The sequence below is a fragment of the Alligator sinensis genome, unplaced genomic scaffold (assembly GCF_000455745.1).
Source record: "Alligator sinensis unplaced genomic scaffold, ASM45574v1 scaffold534_1, whole genome shotgun sequence".
NCBI lineage: Eukaryota > Metazoa > Chordata > Crocodylia > Alligatoridae > Alligator > Alligator sinensis.
In genome coordinates, this window is record NW_005842050.1 from 462551 (window position 1) to 481681 (window position 19131).

Here is a 19131-nt window from a genome sequence, read left to right on the forward strand (position 1 = left end):
CCTAATCTGAGGGAAATATCCCCTCCCTTAGCTGCTGCTTCCCAGCCCTATGCCCTGACCCAACAGCTGGGGGAGGGGACATTTTCCCAGCCCCATGGATGCAGCTGCCAAGGGGAAGGGACAGTTTCCCCACTCCCTGCTGTCTGGGCTGACCAGAAACAATTTGCTCCCAGTCAGCAGTCTACATGTGTGCTACTGTGCAGTAGTTACTGTACAATGAATAGACTACAGGTAGTAGGCAACCGTGTAGAAGACTAATCTACTGTGCGGCACATGTAGATGGTGATGATTTACTGTGCAGTACATTAGTCTTCTATACAATACAGCATCTCATGTAGACACACCTTTTATGAACCAAAGTGAATAAAATTTGTTTGTAGGTTCAACTTTTTATTTATTAAATATGAATGTGGATTTGTAACATTAAGCATATTATTCCAATTAAAACATGCAATGAACAATATAAACTCTTCAAATCACTCACTTTGAAAACTAGAAAACTTTGGCTAGCCATGGAAATATATCCTCAAGTGGAACTATGAAAATGTATTCAAATATTAGTTACAATTTTTAATTGCTACATCAGGTTTGATGCTTGTAAGTTTATCTGTTAAAACAGATGATAACTTCTGCCAACTCTACATTTTTACTGAATGAATTAACATTTATTAAGCACCAATTAAAAACTATATGAGTAAAATTCCTTCAAGAATATAAAATCTAGTGCATTCTTAAACAATATAATTCTTCATACATAACTTGTTAGGATAATTATGGAAATATAAAGTTTGCTGTGTCTGGATTTATTAAGCTTTGATAGGTGATGTGAATTGATCCTCTTTTGAAGTTTTCCAAAGTATACCACTTAGATGAAAGATATATGATTTTTTTGAACAGCTAAGTTCTTTCAAGTTTTAACGGGACTCTAAATTACAGTCAATATTTTTGTACAAAAATTGTGGTCACATTGTCAGAGCTGTGTCTACTATTTGCTATAAAAATACAATACACAGGCATTAGAATCACAGTTGTCAGAATACTTTAAAAGCAGTCTTATCTACCAAGGTTCTGAAAAATATTTTTAAATGAGGGTCTCATCTGTTCAAAATATAAGGAATTGTTTAAATCTCAGGTCCAGATAATCAGAAGGTGTAAATGGATTACACAGTGGAACAGCTCCATTTTACCCCAGCGGATGATCTGGTCTTGAGAGTTATTTGAAAAAAGCAACATGGTTGACCTATATTGGTGAAGAGGAGATACTGCTTACTGGATGCTCCCGGGGAAAGATGGGTTTAAGAAATGAATAAGAGCATAATTTATGTCCCTCAAACTGGAAACATAACATATTAACCATGCTAGTTTTATTATGTGGAAAGCTGCTTATGAAAACAACACTTAATCCAACCATACTTAAATTATTTTAAACATTACAGTGTTCTTATAATTTCTATATATAGAATGCCACCTATACAGTAAGTAAATAGGTTATTGGTCCTTCTTTAAGCCCTGTGATGACTCTTTTGTATGATTTTGCAAGGAAGGGAATGGCAGTGGATCAACGTATCTGAGTGTCTGAAAAATCCTTGCATATTTGAAGTAGCTTAAGACAAGTATACCCAAAAACAGGGACAGTACAAAGATTGAAAACATAATGGTCTTGGCAATGTCAGGACTGAAATATAAAAGAAACAGGATTAACAATAAATATAGGCAATTTGCAAATCCTCCCTTTATTTAGTAAGAAATATCCCAGACATCATATTAACTGCATGCTAATGCAATATAAAACTGAGTGTTTAAGTTTTTATTTTGTTCCTGCTGGTCCTGATGATAAAAATCAATAGCAAAATCCAAGTGATATTCTACAGAAGTCAATGGCAGGCTCCTGTTGATTTTAGTGGGACCAAGATCTAACACTTTATTCTTTGATAGAAAGTGACAATAGTAGGTGCTCTTTAAATAGTTCATTCTGGTTTTACAAATTTTACTTGTTCCAAAGATGTACAAAAGTGTTAATGTAAAACCAGGAGTTACTGCTTAAACTGGAATTAAATTTACTGTATTATATGATCAGGATCAAGTTTTGAATTTGGATATTAACTCAAAGCGCTTATTACCTACCATACTTACCTGAATGCAAGATTACTTTGAATTTAAGACAATCCCCACAATAATGAGATTCTATAATGGAAAATGTATACATTTATTATAATTTTCCATGTATAGAATCTAATTATTAGAAGGTCATCTTAAATTTGTCTTCCCACTGCTGCAGTGGGGCAAGCAACAGTAGGGAGCAGGTAGGAAGGGTGTCAAGTAGCCTGATCCCTGCCCCTGGCTTACCTACACTTTCCCCTTGCTGCCTACCCCACCATTTGCCCTCCTGTGGTTCCTGCCCACTCTGCCACTTGCCCCCCCATGCTGACACCCCCAATACTTGCCCCCACTTGTCCCACCTCTGCCTGCCCCATCTGCTCCTTCAACCATCTCCTCTCTGCTGCTACTTTTGCTCTTCCCCATGGCCTGGCACCCCTCCCCAATTGCTGCTTATCCTCTGGCCCTCACCCAGCAATGCAGCAGTGGTTGTAGTGGCAGTAGCTATAGTTTGGAGTTGGGGCTAGAGCTGGTGCCATTACTGTTGTGTGGCCAGGCAGGGCCTGCAGTAACCATATGCTCTGGACCCCAGGCTGGAGTGAGGCCAGAGCTGGAGGGTAAGGAGCAGTGAAGGGGAGGTAGAGGGGCAGAGGCTGCAGGGGCAGAGGCAGTAGGGCAGTGACTTTGGCTCTGACTCTGACCCTAAGCCTGGGTCAAGGCTGGAGTCACAGCTGCAGCAGCTGCCTGCCTCCCACTACAGTATTTACCCATCTTAGATTTGAGTAAATATGGTAGGTTGATAGAAGTTGGAAGTGTGGTCAAGTTGATTCACTGAATTTGGGTGCAAAATACAATAGAAGCCAAATTGCACTCTCATTTCCATCCATACAAACTCTATGGGTTTGTAGGGAGCCTCTGGCAAAATGATTTCTGCAATAGCATAGCTAATGAGAGTTGGTGGGTAGATGTGACAGGGCCTCTGCAAGGAAGGCCAACACCTGTGGATTTTGGAAGATCAATAGATCAATTGGCACATGGTATGGAACTCAGAACTAGCTCTGGCAAGATGGCAGGCACTTCCCAGCCACAAGTACTTCCAGCAAAATTACAAAAGCCTAAACAATTTTTTTAAGTTTTCATGTCTTTCTTTGGGATATATCTGCAAATAAATTGTGTTACCTTATGTTTTTGTAAAATGCTATGATATACATTTTTTTGGCTATATATATATATATTAACAACAAAATCATATTTAGTTATATGTACTAGCAATTACCTTTCTACTATGCCATATGTATGGACTGCAAAGAATGTTTTCAAGTCACAAAAACTGAAATTAAAAAAATAAAAATGATAAGAAACCTTCTCATGTCCATATTGCTTTATGTACTTAATAACAACCTGTATTTAAAAGTTGATTATCACATTCAGATTATTACAAAAAATTTGTATTTATACGCAACTGTCAAGATGCAGTGTAATATCGGTATACTGGAGGTCACTTTTTTTTTGACAGTGATGATTTGGGAGCATTTATACATGGATTCTGATATTCTTCCCATTTGGGAAAAAATACATTAGGTGAATTTTATCCCAATAATTGCACTAGGGCTGGCATAAGACCAAAAGGGAGATGACTACTCCCTCTACAGTGTCTGAAATACTGGTAGCTTCTAGAGCCCCAGTACAGGTTAGAACAGCTTTGAAAAATGTGTTTTGGTGTAATGAGAATAATCAGGGCACAGGTATGATAAACTAGGACACCAAGTTAGTAGTATACTACTGGCTGCACATTCTCCATGCACCAGATGTTGGCGGACTGTAACAGTCAGCTGAAGTCAGGTGTCAACACATGCCTTCAGGCAGCTGGTTGGTGGCAGTAGGAGCCTTATTTCACTTGGCAGAGTTGAAGTAATTGCCAACATAGTGGTGGGTTTTGTTTCCACAAAGGGACTTTGACTCTACACACACAAAGTTTTGCTGGCAGAATTTTCTAAAGGAAATTAGACCTTAAGAAATTACTGTCTTGATGTAAAAGAAGGAATACAGTCTAATTCAGCCTCTCTCAGTGAAACTGAAGCTCGGATACACACACACACAAAGAACAAACCTATTAGGTAAGGATATACCATTTTTACAGACTCATTTTAGAAAAAGCCTGGTTTGACTCGCATCCCAGGTTTATGTCAATGTTAGAGAGACTAAAAAGTGATCCTGAGGCTTCAGTTAACAAACTGCTGGGCTAAGGGGCTTTTGCCTTCCATTTCATAGAGATAGAAAGATTTCACTTTCCATTCTGTAAAAGTAGGAAGAATGTAGGGTTAGGTATTTGGCCAAAAAGTACTGGATCAATTGATTGGTCAAATATTGTCAAATAATGGTCAAATATTTAAAGCATCAGTTTATTAGAAAAGTAAAGAGAGTGCCTTTCATGTTCAATAGGTATGAGATTTAATGTTAGTTACAAAAGCATTAGTTAGCTGTTATTGTGAACCAATGAAATACAACTCTGAAAAAAGCTGTAATGAATTATTATAACTAATGATGCTAGGCAAGTATAAATGTGAACAATAATCAAGACTGAAGAGTTCATCTTCTCTTTGGCTTTTATTCTGGAAATCCAGGGTCACTCCAAATAGTTATAAAATAACAAAATTAAAAAATAAATAAATAAAAATAAAACACACCTGGCAACTCTACAAGACAAAAATCAACCGTTAAATCCTAAGTAGGCAAAAAGCCAACTCTTCAATCATTTCACTTTGTATTGTCTTCATTAACTTCAACTGCATTGTCTACATCTTCATCATCATTGGCATATCTGTCTTTCTCTTAGTCTGAATATTGAGTCCACATTTCCTCTTCCATTTTCTTTTCTTATCTTAAACTGTGATACATGGTCACCATCTTCCCAGCAGCAGACATCTTTAGTCTATTTCTGGTTTCTGAATGGTTGACTCCCCAAAATGACCAATTTTGTTCTGTACATTCATTAGTGCATGGAAGTGTTAAATGCATTTCTGCCACTATAGCCAAACTGCCAAGAAGACATAACCCTTTCCACCATAATGAAGGAGTAAACTTTTTTCGTTCAATTACTGGGATTGCATTCCACATTGTTTTATAACTGACTTGGCTGATTTTTGCTTGATAGTTTGCTACTTCTGTCAGAATTGCTTGTTTTTCTATATCCTTTAAAAATTGCAAAAGCTACTAAAAGCTTGTTGCTCCTCTGGGCTTAATCCTGCTATCACTGGGCACCTCGACATGTGTGCTTTCATATGCATTAGTCTACTTTAATGCACATTAACACATCACTAAAAAAAGTGCTATTTAGTTAATGCGCATTAAAATAGGCTAATGTGCATTAAACATCACTTAAAACCCATGCTCTTTAGTTACTGTGCATTAAGACAGGCTAACGCACATTTTCTTAGTACCTCACAATGGAAGTTTCCTATAGACGTTCAGGGAACTGGAAATCCAGTGCGTCAGAGCAGACTAGCATCACGTGTATCAGCGTCCCTGCGCCAAAAAATGGTGGCGAGGCACTTTGTACTAAAGCTCATTCAATGAGCTTTAATTGAAAGTGCCCCACTGCCATTTTTTGGCACTGGAGACACTGATACATGTGACGCTTGGGCCCTTTTAATTAGCACAGCTCACTAATTAAAGCAGCCCCTCCATGCCTCCCAGAGCACTTGTAAAAATGCCCTGAGGTACTATATTTCATGTGTATTAACTAAGTGCGTTAATGCATGTGTAGATGTGCCCACTTGTTTGCATAACAAATAAGTCTTCAGCCTCACATGGCTTAATTAGGGGAAAGGAAAAACTCAGGAGAGAGGAGCAGGACAGGAGGTGCCTGCTCCTGTGACAGTGAGAGCGTGTGTGTATGTGTCTGTCTTAACTTCCACAGGACTGAGGGGCAAGGACCCCTCACTTCTGCTCTTGCTAGAAGATGACATAATGAAACAAATAAACAACAATCACCACCTACACAAGGGTATTCTCAGTTTCAGGAAATGTTTGACAATTTTTAACTGTGGTCAACTAACAGACAGTCAATTGACCAATCATTTGACATTTTTTGACCAGCCAACTGACTGGCTTGAAAACAGCCTAGGAGAGAGATGACTAAGAATTTAAGCAGGAATATTATTAGCTGAAATAAGAAAAGGTGGCGGATTTTCAAAACTGTATCTGAACTGTATTCAATTTTAGCTATGTGTATTGGAAAATAACAAGAACTTCTAAGATCAAAGTATATCTTAAGCAAAATTATTTTTAAAATGTCAATAGGCAGTATTTTTTAATCATTTTTGTCCTAAATCAACCATTAAAATAAACTTTTCATGTTGCAAAAATGAAGAGCTAACCTGAAGTTTGGATCCAGTATCTTCACTTTGAACACATAAATGCCAGACTGTTCCATGTTCCAAATGAGCGAATTTGAACCAGAGCGGTTTAAAATGTGATACTGCTGAGATAGGTCTTGCAGGTTTTCATGTGAGAACTCAAAACAGGAGTTATAATTCTAAACAGAAACAAAAAAGAGTTTTGTTATCTTTTGGGCTATTTTTGAAAACCAGTTAGAAACAGACCCCCACATACAGGGTTCTGGATTTGTGACAGCTAAAAAAAAAAAGATAAGTACATGAGGATTCAATAAGCATACACCAGTTAGAGACTAACTAAAGTACTCCGTTTCTGACTGTCTTTTTCTTTTGATAGCAGGATAAGGGGAAACCAAATCTAGCCAGAACAACAACAACAACAAAATTCCTTTAACTAACTGCATTTCTACTGAGTGCAGAAAACTTATTAGGCGATTTATTGATCTGCCTTATTGGTTTCCAGATCCAAGTACAATAAACCAAGATTGGCAGACAAAATATAAAATAAATAGAAAATGAATAAGCCTCAAAAATATTTCAAAGCAATAATGCATACTTAGGACAGTACCTTCCCTAAGTCTGAAGGGGCATGGAGAGGTCACATTATGGTTGAAGTCCACAGAAGAAATTCTTGGGTATATACGGCAAGGTAGTAACTCTTTGAAGTCTGTACAGTATACTCTCCTTCCCCACATTCAGCCAGCTACATAGGCTAGGATGGAGAAAATGAGACTTGAGGCCATGGCTCCTATGTACCTTGCATTATTAGCACTGGTAGGGGGTCTTAGGAGGGACCGAATTTCCAATGGGATTCTGGTCAGCCAAGAGCAAAAGTAACTATTGTCTTCTCTCAGATGGTACAATAAATACTTATTCTGAAAGTTAGAAACTTACGTAAATGTCTCAATAATAATCTTTTCTGAAAATGGCAGAAATAACATCTCAAATAGTAAGGAAAATACTGTCAAATATGGTAGTTAACATTTTCAAGTAATTTTAGAACTTTTAAAAGAAAGTACTCTAAGGCTGGTATACAGATATGAAAGCAGCTGTTCTTAGTTTACGTTTCCTTCTCCCTGAGAAATATTTAATTGTTTATCCAGTGCAAACTGGATAACTGAAAAATATATTCATATTATTAATAAGTTATTTCTAAAAATGTAACTTCCTACCTGTGGCCCCCAAATATCATCTAATTCAATTTCTTGATTTTTATGGTTCTCAAGCAGTGAAAACCAATTCTGTGCTTCACGTGAACAGCCTACCTGTTAAAAAATACAAAATACACAAAAATGATATTAGCCTCTGTGTATGTGAATCAGCTGATGGTAGCAGTGCAGTGTATACATGAGTACAGCATGGCATTGTGTTTCAATCTATTTTATGTATATTTCTCTTATAGCTTCTAAGGTGAAAGTACCCAGGTACAATTTTAAGAGAATTAAATATTAAAAGGAGAAGATTATGCCTGTAGTAGTAAACTGGTTGCAAAAATATTATGCTGGTAAAGAATGACAATGGGTGGACTTATAGCCCTCAGAAGCAGCTACAATATTGCACTGAATTCTGTCTGGAGTTGGCACCACAAAAGCAATATGTGCTTTAAAAAAAGGGACCTATATAGTGAAGCACTGAGGAAAGGTTATGGCATTAAAAAAGAATGAGTAGGACAGTGACCCCCACTTGTCCTCCTTCATTAATCACTGTAGGCAGGCCCTAACTCTACTGTAGTTAATAGTGAGAATTCAGTAATTTAAAGATCAACTGTCCTAAGTGCTCTAAAATCACTTGAATTGTCTTAACGTTTTATTTACTTCATGGAGGGTGCAAGGTGTAGGGGTCTATATTTGGGTTCACTTGAGCAAGGGGTTTGAGAATCTAAGGGTCAGTTGTTTAGCTGCTTAAGTGCCAAACGTGCCATATATGCAGGTAGTAATTTTAATGCTGGTAAAATGGATGCGTAAGCATGTGCGCACACACTGAGCACATGCAGTAGTCAGCACAACTATGTATGTGCCAGTGTTGTGGACATGAATGAGTCTCCGCAGCATGAAAATGTAAACAGCTGGAAACCCACTACTAGCAGGTGTTAGACTCCAGAGAAGAAGCCTCCCATGTCTCAGCCCAATAGCTGAGTGGTTAGGGCACTTGCTCAGAAAGCTTCACAGTCCTGCTTCTATTGTCGAGCTTTCCCCATGTTGCTTTCACAGCATGACCTGTCCCTAATAGCCTGTAAACTTTGTCACTCTGTCTAAAAATCAAGGCATTATTTTGCTTTCAGTTACATTTAATTTGCACAGCTATATTCTTCACAGAATTTTGCTTTAAGAGCCATATGGATGCCATGTGCTAGTCACATATAGCAAATAGCTATTCACATATATTGTCCACAAACACAAGAACATAGACTAAAAGTCAAGGTGATTTTCATGGTTCACTTTTTGACTCATTGCCATGTATTTTCTTCCTTTTTTGTCTTCTCTTTAATTATCTTTTAATTTTGATGGTTCACGCAATTTATTTTGAACAATCTATGCTGGTAAAACCAGTAAATAACATGGTAAAAATGTGTAAGTAGTGAAACCTGTGACTTAATACTTCCCTTCAAAGAGTAGCTGTCAGTTTATTTATACTTAGTTAGAAAAGTAAACATAAATAAAAAGGGCAAACTTTGTGTCTATCCAATTCTACATCTGATATATTTAAAAATGTCATCTAAACAAAAGGAGGCTTACATCTCCCATAGATGAGTTGTATCCAAAGTCAGTTCTACCTTTAATCTCCCATAAAATATAATTTGCCTCAACCATTTTAACAAATGTGTTGCCATCATATCTGTAAAAAATAAAAGATAACTGCAATGTCAATGAATAAAAGCAACAGCACACCAATGGACAAATCCTGCCTTTGAATCCATGGCTACGGAGAGAATCATGGACAATAAGGTATTTATGTGCAAGAAGAGTGAAGGACGGGTAAGGTGTTTCAGGGGTCCCTGCATAACTGTGAATTGAGACAAAGAGAGGGCAGCAACATGGATGAGACCAAAGGATCTCTGGCCATCTTTACATGTGCTGGGGTGGGGGGAAGGGGAGCAGCAATAATTAAAGAGCCTGCAGCATCTCATGCTCTTAGCATCCTGCACTTCAAAAAGGGCAGCAGGGGCTGTTTAAAGCTCCTTTGACAAATGTTAGTTAAATCCCCCCCCGCCGCCATTTTGAAGCACAGGGATGCTGAATAAATGTGACCCTGAGGCTGCTGGAGCGTGCTAATTAGCACACTCCAGCGGACTCGATTAACTGAGCACGTCAGTGCAGGTTTTGGGCCTGCATATATATAAGTGCTCTTTATGTAGATCCTCCTTCCTGGGCTTACAGAACATTGATATTTACTAACGTAATGCTCACCATTGGACTGAAGCTGTATTTTTGCAGCTTCACAGCACTATACAGCCTTGGGGAAGGTATCTGCCTCTTGCTATACGATATTGTACTTACAAAGCAATTTCAGGGCGAAAAGGATCTCTATAGTAAACCTCCATTAGACAGCCATATTTATCCCAATCATAATCTGTCACCTAAAAAAAAGCTGTATTAATATGTTGTATTTCATGACATAATATGCAGATATATCAAAATAGAACTCCATAGTTCACTTACTGTATCTTTAGGTGATGAGTGCCATAAAAAATTCCTAATGTAAAGAAAACTTATTGTTGATTTTGCATCTTTTAAAACATTTCCCTCTCTTTCTGATTCCAGCTGGATTGGTTTGCCTATATATATGATTTAAAATGTCACATGCAATTTTTTTTTATGGCTTGAAAAAAAAAAGTTAAATTATTTTGTTTGCAAATCTTTCTCTATAAAGTTCTAAATTCTCCTGTATTACTGGACATGTTAGAGGCACTCTCAACTTAAAATAACGTGCCTGAAAATGCAAAACCAATATTGGTATAAGCAGTATCCCAAACTAGTAACTAAAGCAGAGCTTCTCAACCTTTTTCGCCCCATGGCACACTTATCTAAATAAAAAAAGCACCGTGGCACACTGGACATGAAGCAGCGGGCAGGAGGGGGTGGCGTGCAGCCACCTGGACACTGATGGGGAGGAGGGGTGTGGCATGCGGCCAGCCAGACACTGATGGGGAGGGGTGGCGCGCGGCCAGACAGACAGCAGCAGCAGGTGGAGGTCGTGGCTTCAGCCCAAAATGCCGCAGCTCACCTGGATATACCTGATGGCACAACAGTGTGGTGCGGCACATCAGTTGGGAAATGCTGAACTAAAGGATACAAAGAGCAGAAAACTCCTCTTCCTTTCTGTCCACAGTAGCTTTACACTGTGCATTTGACAGTCTATTGGGTAAAATACTGACCCACTGATTCAGTGGGAGTTTTATCATTGACTCCAATGGGACCAGGATTTCACTCTTTTTGTTCAGTCAGTTTCATTGATTCCCTTATAATATAGATTTGATCCTGTTTTCACTTAAATCAATGACAAAAATCCCAATAATTTCTGCAAGTGAAAGATAAGGTTTTTCCTCTTTCTGTGTCAGTATTTTAGATACTGACATGATAGAGAATAAAACAAAAATAGTTTCTGAATTTTTTGAGGCTCAGGGGCTGGTGTTGTAACAAATGACTTCTAATTGGGCGTGTCTATATGAAAGCTTAACTTTCCATTAGAATAGTTTACTGTGACGTAAGCATGTGTGTCTACATGTGCACATGCTTACTATGCAGTAAACCTCCCTAATCCCAAGTAAATTTGCTACCTGTAAATGCAAGTAGCAAATTTACTTGAGATTAGTAAAGGTGCAGTAGTGCTCGTGTAGACACCTGACAGGAAGCAAAATCTGCTCCCGGTCAGCTGTCCACCAGGGGGTGGGAAATAGCTCCCTGCCCATAGGAGCAGCCTGCTGCTGGGGCAGACTCCGCTATAGGATCCCAGGCAGTGACTATGTCCCCCTGCCCTGGCAGCAAGGGGCTCTAAGCCCCCTGGTCTGAGATCGTGATTGGGGAGTGCAGGCAGTCCCCGCTCTGCTATCGCAATCAGGAAGCAGGGGGCTGGGAGAGACCCTTATCTCCCAGGCTCGGATCCACAACTGTGGGGCTGTTGCTGGGAGAAGCATCTCCCATCAGTGCTCCCATGGTTCTGGAGCTGGTGCTGGAACCATTCTGCTGGTGGGGGCTGGGGAACCTGTTTCCTGCCCAGCTCCATGTTCATAGAGCTGGGTGGGAAACAAGCTCCTCAGCCCCCACCATGCATGCCCGGGTGGGGACAATGTTCCCATGTCCTGGCAGCAGGGAGCTCCCAGGCCCTGCTCCCTGATTGCCATCATGGAGCTGGGGCTGGAAACAGGCTGGGAGTTTGTTCTCAGCCCCCATTCCATAATAATGGAGTGGGGGCTGGGAACAAGCTCTCCAGTAATTGTGATCACAGAGCAGGGGCTGGGAGCTCACTGCATGGGGACAGTTCCCACCCAGCCTGGAGCTGGCGGGGCCCTGCCCCTGACTGGGACAGTTCCCAGCCAGCCCCAGAAAGCACATACAGCCTGGATATGGCTGGGGACTGTCCTATTTTGGGCAGTCCCCAGCAAGCTCTGGGCTGCACTTGCAGACTTTCCTGCACAACCTGGGGCTGGCTGGGAACTGTCTCAGTCAGGGGCAGGTCCCAACTCCATGCCCCAGTTTGGTGGATGAGGCATGGGGCTTGGAAAGAGCTGGAGGGGTGGAGTAAGTCCCAGCACCCTGCCCTGATTCACTGGTGGGGCAGCTAGCAGTGAGCTAGCTGCTAGTTGCCTAACCCACTGATCAGGGCAGGGGGCTGGGACCTTCCCTTCCCTGCAGCTCTTTCCAAGCCCCATGCATGTGATTGGGGAGCTAGGGGCAGGAGCTCCCTGCTGCCCAGGCAGGGGGACACTGTCCCTGCCCTAGCAGCAGGCAGCCCCCAGGGCCAGGAGACAGCTGTGCTAGCAGCCAGAGGGAGCCTGGAGCTCCCCCCTGCGGTGGCAGGGGCCCATTGCGGGGCTGCAGGAAACTTGGTGCAAAAAGCAGCAAATCTGCTCCTTAATCCCTGTATGTGTAGATGCCTGCCCAAAAACGGTTACTCCAGAATAGTTTACACCAGAGTAAATTTAGGCCGAAGTAAATGCATGTGTAGATGTACCCGTTATGTGGTATTACTTGCCTTAGTTTCAAGTTGATAGTATTTAAGCATTCCTTAAAAGGATACTAACTTGTTTAAAGTAATTTGTACTATATTTTACTATATTTCTTGTTTGAAAGTAAAGAAAATTGCATTTGAATATAGACATACTGAAAAATTATAGTTTTATAACTAAATTTGTTTAAATTAAAATAGTTCTACATGAAAGTGAAGGAGGCCATATCTAAAAAGCCCAGTCTTCTTTGTATATCTCTATTATTATTATTAATAAAAAATCTTACCCAGGTAATTTGTAAGAAGTAAAATTATGTTTGATACAGGTTATACCTGGAGGTCTGCGGAAAGATGGAAAAAATAGATGAATGGTATAATTTAAGGTTTTAGATTTAAGGTTAAAACAATGTATGAAAATATAAATGAGTGAACTCTTCATTTATATGGTGTGAGAAACTGCCATTAGTTTTACAATAGCTGACCTATATTTCGGTACTTTGAGCTCTATTCACAGCAAAAGTTTTCCCTATAATTTTGATATCTGACAGGATATAGGCCAGATTATTTTTCTTGATTTAGCTCTCCTCTCAGGCAACACTTACTGTCTATGTCTGGCTAGCTATGAATTTCCTGAGCAGAAAATATCTCTCCATTTACATAAATTCTGCGTAGTCAATTGGTGTTCCAATAGCAACTGCAATCTTTGGCAGCAAAGATAGGGAAGGAGTCAAACAGCCAAGAGGAATGGCAGAACAGGTTAGGGAGAAGTTAGAGAAGCCAGATACTTTCAAGTAAGCAGAGCCAGATGAGACGTACCCTAGGATACTGAATGAAATAGCTAATTTCAGAGCCTTTGAGAAACATCAAGGTCAGGTGAGGTCCTGGATGACTGAAAAGGACAAATCTAGTGCCTATCTTTAAGAAAGGGAAGAAGGACTTTCAGGGGTACTGCAGACTGGTCAGTCTGACTTCAGTACTTAGAAAGATCATGGAGCAGGTCCTCCAGGAATCCATTGTGAAGCACCTGGAGGGGAAAAAAAAGTGACCAGGAACAGCCAGCATGTAGTCACCAAGAAGAGTCATGATTGACCAACCTTATTCCTTTCTATGATAAGGTGACAGGCCCTGTGGATGGAGGGAGAGCAGTGGATATAATATACCTTGACTTTAGCAAGGCTTTTAACACCATGTCTCACAACATTCTCATTTAAAAGCTAAGGAAAAGCAGATTAGATGAAAGTTGAGTAAGGTACATACATAGCTGATAGGATCATCGTACTCAACGAGTAGTCGTCAATGGTTCAATGTCTTATTGGGAGGAGGTATCAAGTGAGGTTCCCCTGGGGTCTGTTCTAGGTCCGATATTGTTTAATATCTTCATTAATGATTTGGAGGATGGGATCAAGTATATGCTTAGTAAATTTGTGGATGATACCAAGTTGGGTGGAGTTGCAGATATTCTGGAGGGTAAGACTAGGATCCAGAATGACCTGAATAGACAGGAGAAATGGTCTGAAATCAATCAGATGAGGTTCAACACATACAAGTGCAAAGTCCTACACTTGGGACAGAATAACTGCATGCACAAATATGGACTGGGAAATGACTGGGTAGGTTGCAGTATTACAGAGAAGGACCTGGGGGTTGCAGTAGACTACAAGGTGAAAATAAGCCAATGGTGTGCTCTTGTTGCAAAAAAATAAAAATAAAAACAAAAATAAAAAGGCCATTAGCATCCTAGGCTGTATTAACAGTAATGTCACTTGCAAAGCAAGCGAAGTGATTTTCTGCTCTATTCAGCCCTAGTGAAGCCTCACCTGGAGTACTGTCTCCTGTTTTGGGCCCCGCACTTTAAAAAGAGTGGAGACAAATCTAAATGAGTCCTGTTCAGAGCAACAAAAATGATTAAGGGCCTGGAAAGCAAGACTTATGAGGAAAGGCTGAAATAACTAGAGTTACTTACTCTAGGGAAGAGAAGACAGAGAGAGAATTTGATAACAGTCTTCAAATACCTGAAGGGCAAATTACAAAGAGGATGGAAATGGGATTGCCTCTGTAGCTACAGGAAACAGGACTAGGAGCAATAGCCTCAAGATGTAGCTGGAGAAATTTAGGTTGGAGATTTGGAGGAGCTTTCTATGAGGGGAGTCAAGCACTGAAACAGGTTACTTTGAGAAATTGTGGAATCTTCATTCTTGGACATTTTCAAGAGCAGGTTAGACAGGCACTTGGCTGGGATGGTTTAGTTAGGGGTGATCCTGCCTAGATGGACAAGATGACCATTGGTCATCCCTTCTAGCTGTTTTTTTCTACGATCTTCTCAAAATCATGGCATAGGGACTATGCCAAGGGGGAACAAGAGGGTTGAATCTGAGTGTGCCACTGTGGTCTGCTAAATTGCAGTGACAGACAGGTCTTTGGGAGCTTTTGCTAATGTTAGAGTAGCCCAACTAATGCCCTAACCTTCCCTGGTATTTGGACTGGATGTCTGCAGGGTGGAGTTTTGTGGGCTGTAGGGCTCATCTTCTATTGTCTCCTGTGTAGCTGGGAGAGATGTTGGACAAGCTTTCAGGCACAAAGGGCCCCTCTTCAGGTCTTCTTCAGGTTTTTCCTTCTAATTAGAAAGAAAAACATTTTCCAGATGGACCAACTGAAGTATATTTAGACAAATATTGCTATTTTATCAACATTTATTTTAATCCCAAATGAAATAAACAAGGATTGGAAAAGGGATCATTAAAACTTACGTTTGAATGACAATATGTCTTGATGGAGGACACCCAACAAATAAATAAGATAGCTGAAATTAAATAAATTAAACGGATCTATGTTATATATCTAGGAAACCGCTGCTTAACACTATTTTGCTTAGTGCTATTTCACCTATAATGCTCTTTTTACATCGATACCTGATTCCACTTAGTGCTCAGCGAGTTTCATTATAACACTCACAGGCATCATACACCTGGCACTGAAACTGACATTAATCCTGACAGCCCTGATTCTGGTGATTTTGGTGGCTTAGAAAGTGATTCTGGTGGCTTTAGAAACTGAAAAGTGAAAGTGAAAGTTGGTTTCGCTTAAGACTTGGTTTTACTTAATGCTTGTTTTTTCAGGAACCAATTAAGAGTGCTAAGCAGTGTGTGTGTGTGTGTGTGTGCACATAGTGATTATCTATAGTACATCTCTGATATGTATTTACATACAATAAATCAGTTAAAAAAAATCAAACCATGTTGCAATGGATAGCAGCATAAAGGCATGTATAAATCAATTTGATATTAATCAAAATATGTATCTGCTGCAACTAAGCCAGCACTGACAAATGTGTTTATACCTTATTATATTATTTAAATGATATTTTCAAATAAAAAACACATTTTTAAACCTGTTTTTCTATTAATGCCCTTTTACTGTAAAAGATAAATAGATCACTTAAATAGATTCCAGCTATCAAGAAGGACATTTGAATTCCTTAGACAATTAGTGAATACAGTGCACCACTCCCAAAACTTAAAAGTTTCACAGGGGGCTAGCCTCAGTGCTGAGGAGCTTTTAAGCTTTGCAGATAAAAAGTCTTGAGGATGAAGGTTCACAAGTTTGAACTGAGGTATTGTTGCTACCTTAAAGGCTACTGAAATTATGGTAGTTTGAACCAGGACAATATAGTTAGTGGCAGTGCTGGTGCATATGCAACACAGCATTAAGGTGGCTACGTTCCTGGTTTTTGAATAGCATGCCCAAAGCAGACACAGCATGTCTCACTACAGCATAAAGCAGCATTGCTTCCATAGCATGATACCAAGACATCATGCATTTTTCCAGGACCCAGCTTTTACATTTGGACAAATTCTTGATTTTTTTTTACATTTTTGGGAGACTACAGGACAGCTTTTTCCAAGCTGTTATTATCCCAGCTGAGGAAGGATATTTGAGAATTTTATGCTGATGGGTCCTGCTGCTTCATTTAGCTTTTCGGACAGCTCTGCAGAACTCTACTTCTTTCAGTGGTTTCTTTCTTATGCGAGATCCATTTTGTCCCTTATCGCTCCTGAACACTTTCTCAGTGTAGCAAAACCCCCAGTTTTGCTTTTTTTTTATTAGTATTTAAAAATATACTCCCTCCCCTTCCCTTAACCATTTCTGACTTTCTCTCTGCCCTCTCTATCCCTTATAAGTGATTACAAGTAATACTAGGTAAGCTAGGCTAAATTCTTGTATGCTATTATTGTAAAAAGCCCCTTTTTATATTGTAAATATTGCTCTGTTATGTTTGTATTGATTTTTTTACTGTTTTATATTGTATTTTGCATTGATTTTTATTGTTTCATATTAATACTGTATGGTTTAGGCCTGTGTCTGTAATGTCAAGTTTCCATCTTGTAATGTCAAGTCTCCTTGTGTCCCCTGCCCAGGCATACCCTATTGTAACTGTTGTAACGGTGTGACTCATATCTACCCCTCCTATGTAAATTGGCTCCTGAATGAATGGGGATGAGTGAAGGTGCTTGAGAGACAATGGCAGTAGGTCTAAAAATAGCTTCCTCTGAATAACTGAACCATCAACTCGACGACCCAACCATCACCCTGCATTGACCCTCCCTGGCTCAAGATTTGGAAGACAAAGACTGCTGCAGAAACCAGCCAACCCACCATTGTGCCAAGGCTGCATGTGATCAGTATGAACACCTGGAACCATCTGGAATAGGGCTGACTTTGCCTGGACATGCCCTCCTCATAGGAGATCATAGGTAGTCTGCCCCATAAAAAGGGGTAGTGAAGACTGATTCCTTGGGACACCCTCTCCATCTGGACCAGCACCATGCCACACCACCTACCTACCCCAGAGACCCTGCTGGTGACCCCCTCTGGACAACACCTGCTGGACAAAGTCCCTGACTGGCCATCGAGGACCCCCTTCCAGCCTGGATAGCGAGCCATCACCCCCACCCTCTCTTCAACCAAGGACTTGGACTCTGTTTCTCTTCCCTACCTGGACTCCAACCCTTCCACTGAGTCTCTTTGTCCTGCTACCATTGTGAGTGCGTGTGTGTGTGTGTGCAGAAACCAATAACTTCATGGGGCTGTGTAGTGTGTTGTCTGTTTAATAAACCTGTTATTTTGAAACCCTGAGTTGGGTTTTCGTCTGTTTCCTGACTCTTTCCTCCTTTCCACCACTTCTCTGCCCCCTGATCTCCCAGCTTTCTGCCTCAGTTTCCAGCCCTGATCTCCCAGCTTTCTGCTTCTCTCTCTTTCCTGGCTGTCTCCTCTTTGCCACCGGGCTTTTTCCCTCGCACCAGTAACTTCAAGTAACCCTGGGGTCACTTGACCTTAAGTAACCCCAGCTCCCTTCCAGTCCCCCAGTTCTAATCCTGGCCCCAGCAACTTTAATTCTAACCCCCATCCATCTCCCTCCTTCCCTTCCTTCTGGAGATCTTTGACCCTTCATTCCCCCTCCCATAGTCACCAAGCACCCTAGGTATCCCAAGTACCCTAAGCAGACACATACACCCCACACCACCCAAGTTAGAAACTCACCTGTGTGTATGTGTTGGGTGGTATATACGTGAACTGGCGTATTATGTCTCTATCTATATCTCTGTATCATTGTGTACATGATATATGAATGATTGATCTATGTATGTGTATTGGATGTGTATGTGCCTGAGTTGGCAGAGTGTGTGTGTGTGTGTAATTGATTTGTGCATGTGCAATTGTACACCACGCCATCCTGTCTAACAGTGTAATATTGAAATCCTGAGAGTTGGCCTGGCCCCACAGGACAACATCAGCAGCACCAAGCTGTAACCTCTTCTTCCTTTGAATTCTATTTAGACAGCATACAGGTAATGTCAGGGAACATGGTTGTAGTTAATGAAAATAATATCTACTGGAGATTAAGCCTCAGGGTATAGAAAAATGTAACAGTTGTATTGATGTCAAATGACACAGATACAAGCTGTTACAGCTCTTACAACTGCATGATCCTATAGTGATACAAGTGTACCAAAACTGCTTCAACTTTACCCTTGCTTTATTCTAGATAAAAGAATAAATAAAAATTGTAGTGCTTTAGGTTCATGCAGGCCTAACAATTGAAGTATAATAGCTGCTGTGCAACTCCAAAGCAGCAGCTCCCCCTTTTCTTTTAAAGCAGCTGAAAGTTACATATGTCTCTACCATCAGGGTAAAATTAGGGTCCCAGTAACATCAATAGTAAAATTCCAATTGATGTCAAAGGAAGAGAATTTCACCCTAAGAAACTAAGATGTAAGACCAGTAGATTTTATCCAAATGATCTTTTTGAACTATAAAACTCACCTTTCTGACTGTTGAACATGCTTTTCCAGTCATACTAGGTTGCACTTCAACTGTCATGACACCAGTGGTTTCATGTCTATATTGGAAACACTGTCAGTGTTATGATTTTTTATATTTGTTTCAATATAGCTCAATAATAGCACCAAATTAA

The 19131-nt window shown here is 40.2% G+C and overlaps 1 protein-coding gene across 1 annotated transcript in view; it reads right to left on the minus strand.

Moving 5' to 3' along the window:
* Window positions 1–382: 382 nt before the first annotated feature.
* The window catches only part of CATSPERE (catsper channel auxiliary subunit epsilon), a gene marked incomplete at its 5' end in the record, with an annotated part of 85626 nt that continues 66877 nt past the window's right edge, over window positions 383–19131 (minus strand). Inside the window, 10 exons of the mRNA XM_014519584.2 lie at window positions 383–1675; window positions 3374–3427; window positions 6477–6634; window positions 7667–7759; window positions 9230–9329; window positions 9992–10071; window positions 10154–10187; window positions 12947–13000; window positions 15407–15459; window positions 18981–19056. Of these exons, the coding sequence (XP_014375070.2) occupies window positions 1489–1675; window positions 3374–3427; window positions 6477–6634; window positions 7667–7759; window positions 9230–9329; window positions 9992–10071; window positions 10154–10187; window positions 12947–13000; window positions 15407–15459; window positions 18981–19056 (889 nt within the window). The remainder of the gene's footprint in view (window positions 1676–3373; window positions 3428–6476; window positions 6635–7666; window positions 7760–9229; window positions 9330–9991; window positions 10072–10153; window positions 10188–12946; window positions 13001–15406; window positions 15460–18980; window positions 19057–19131) is intronic.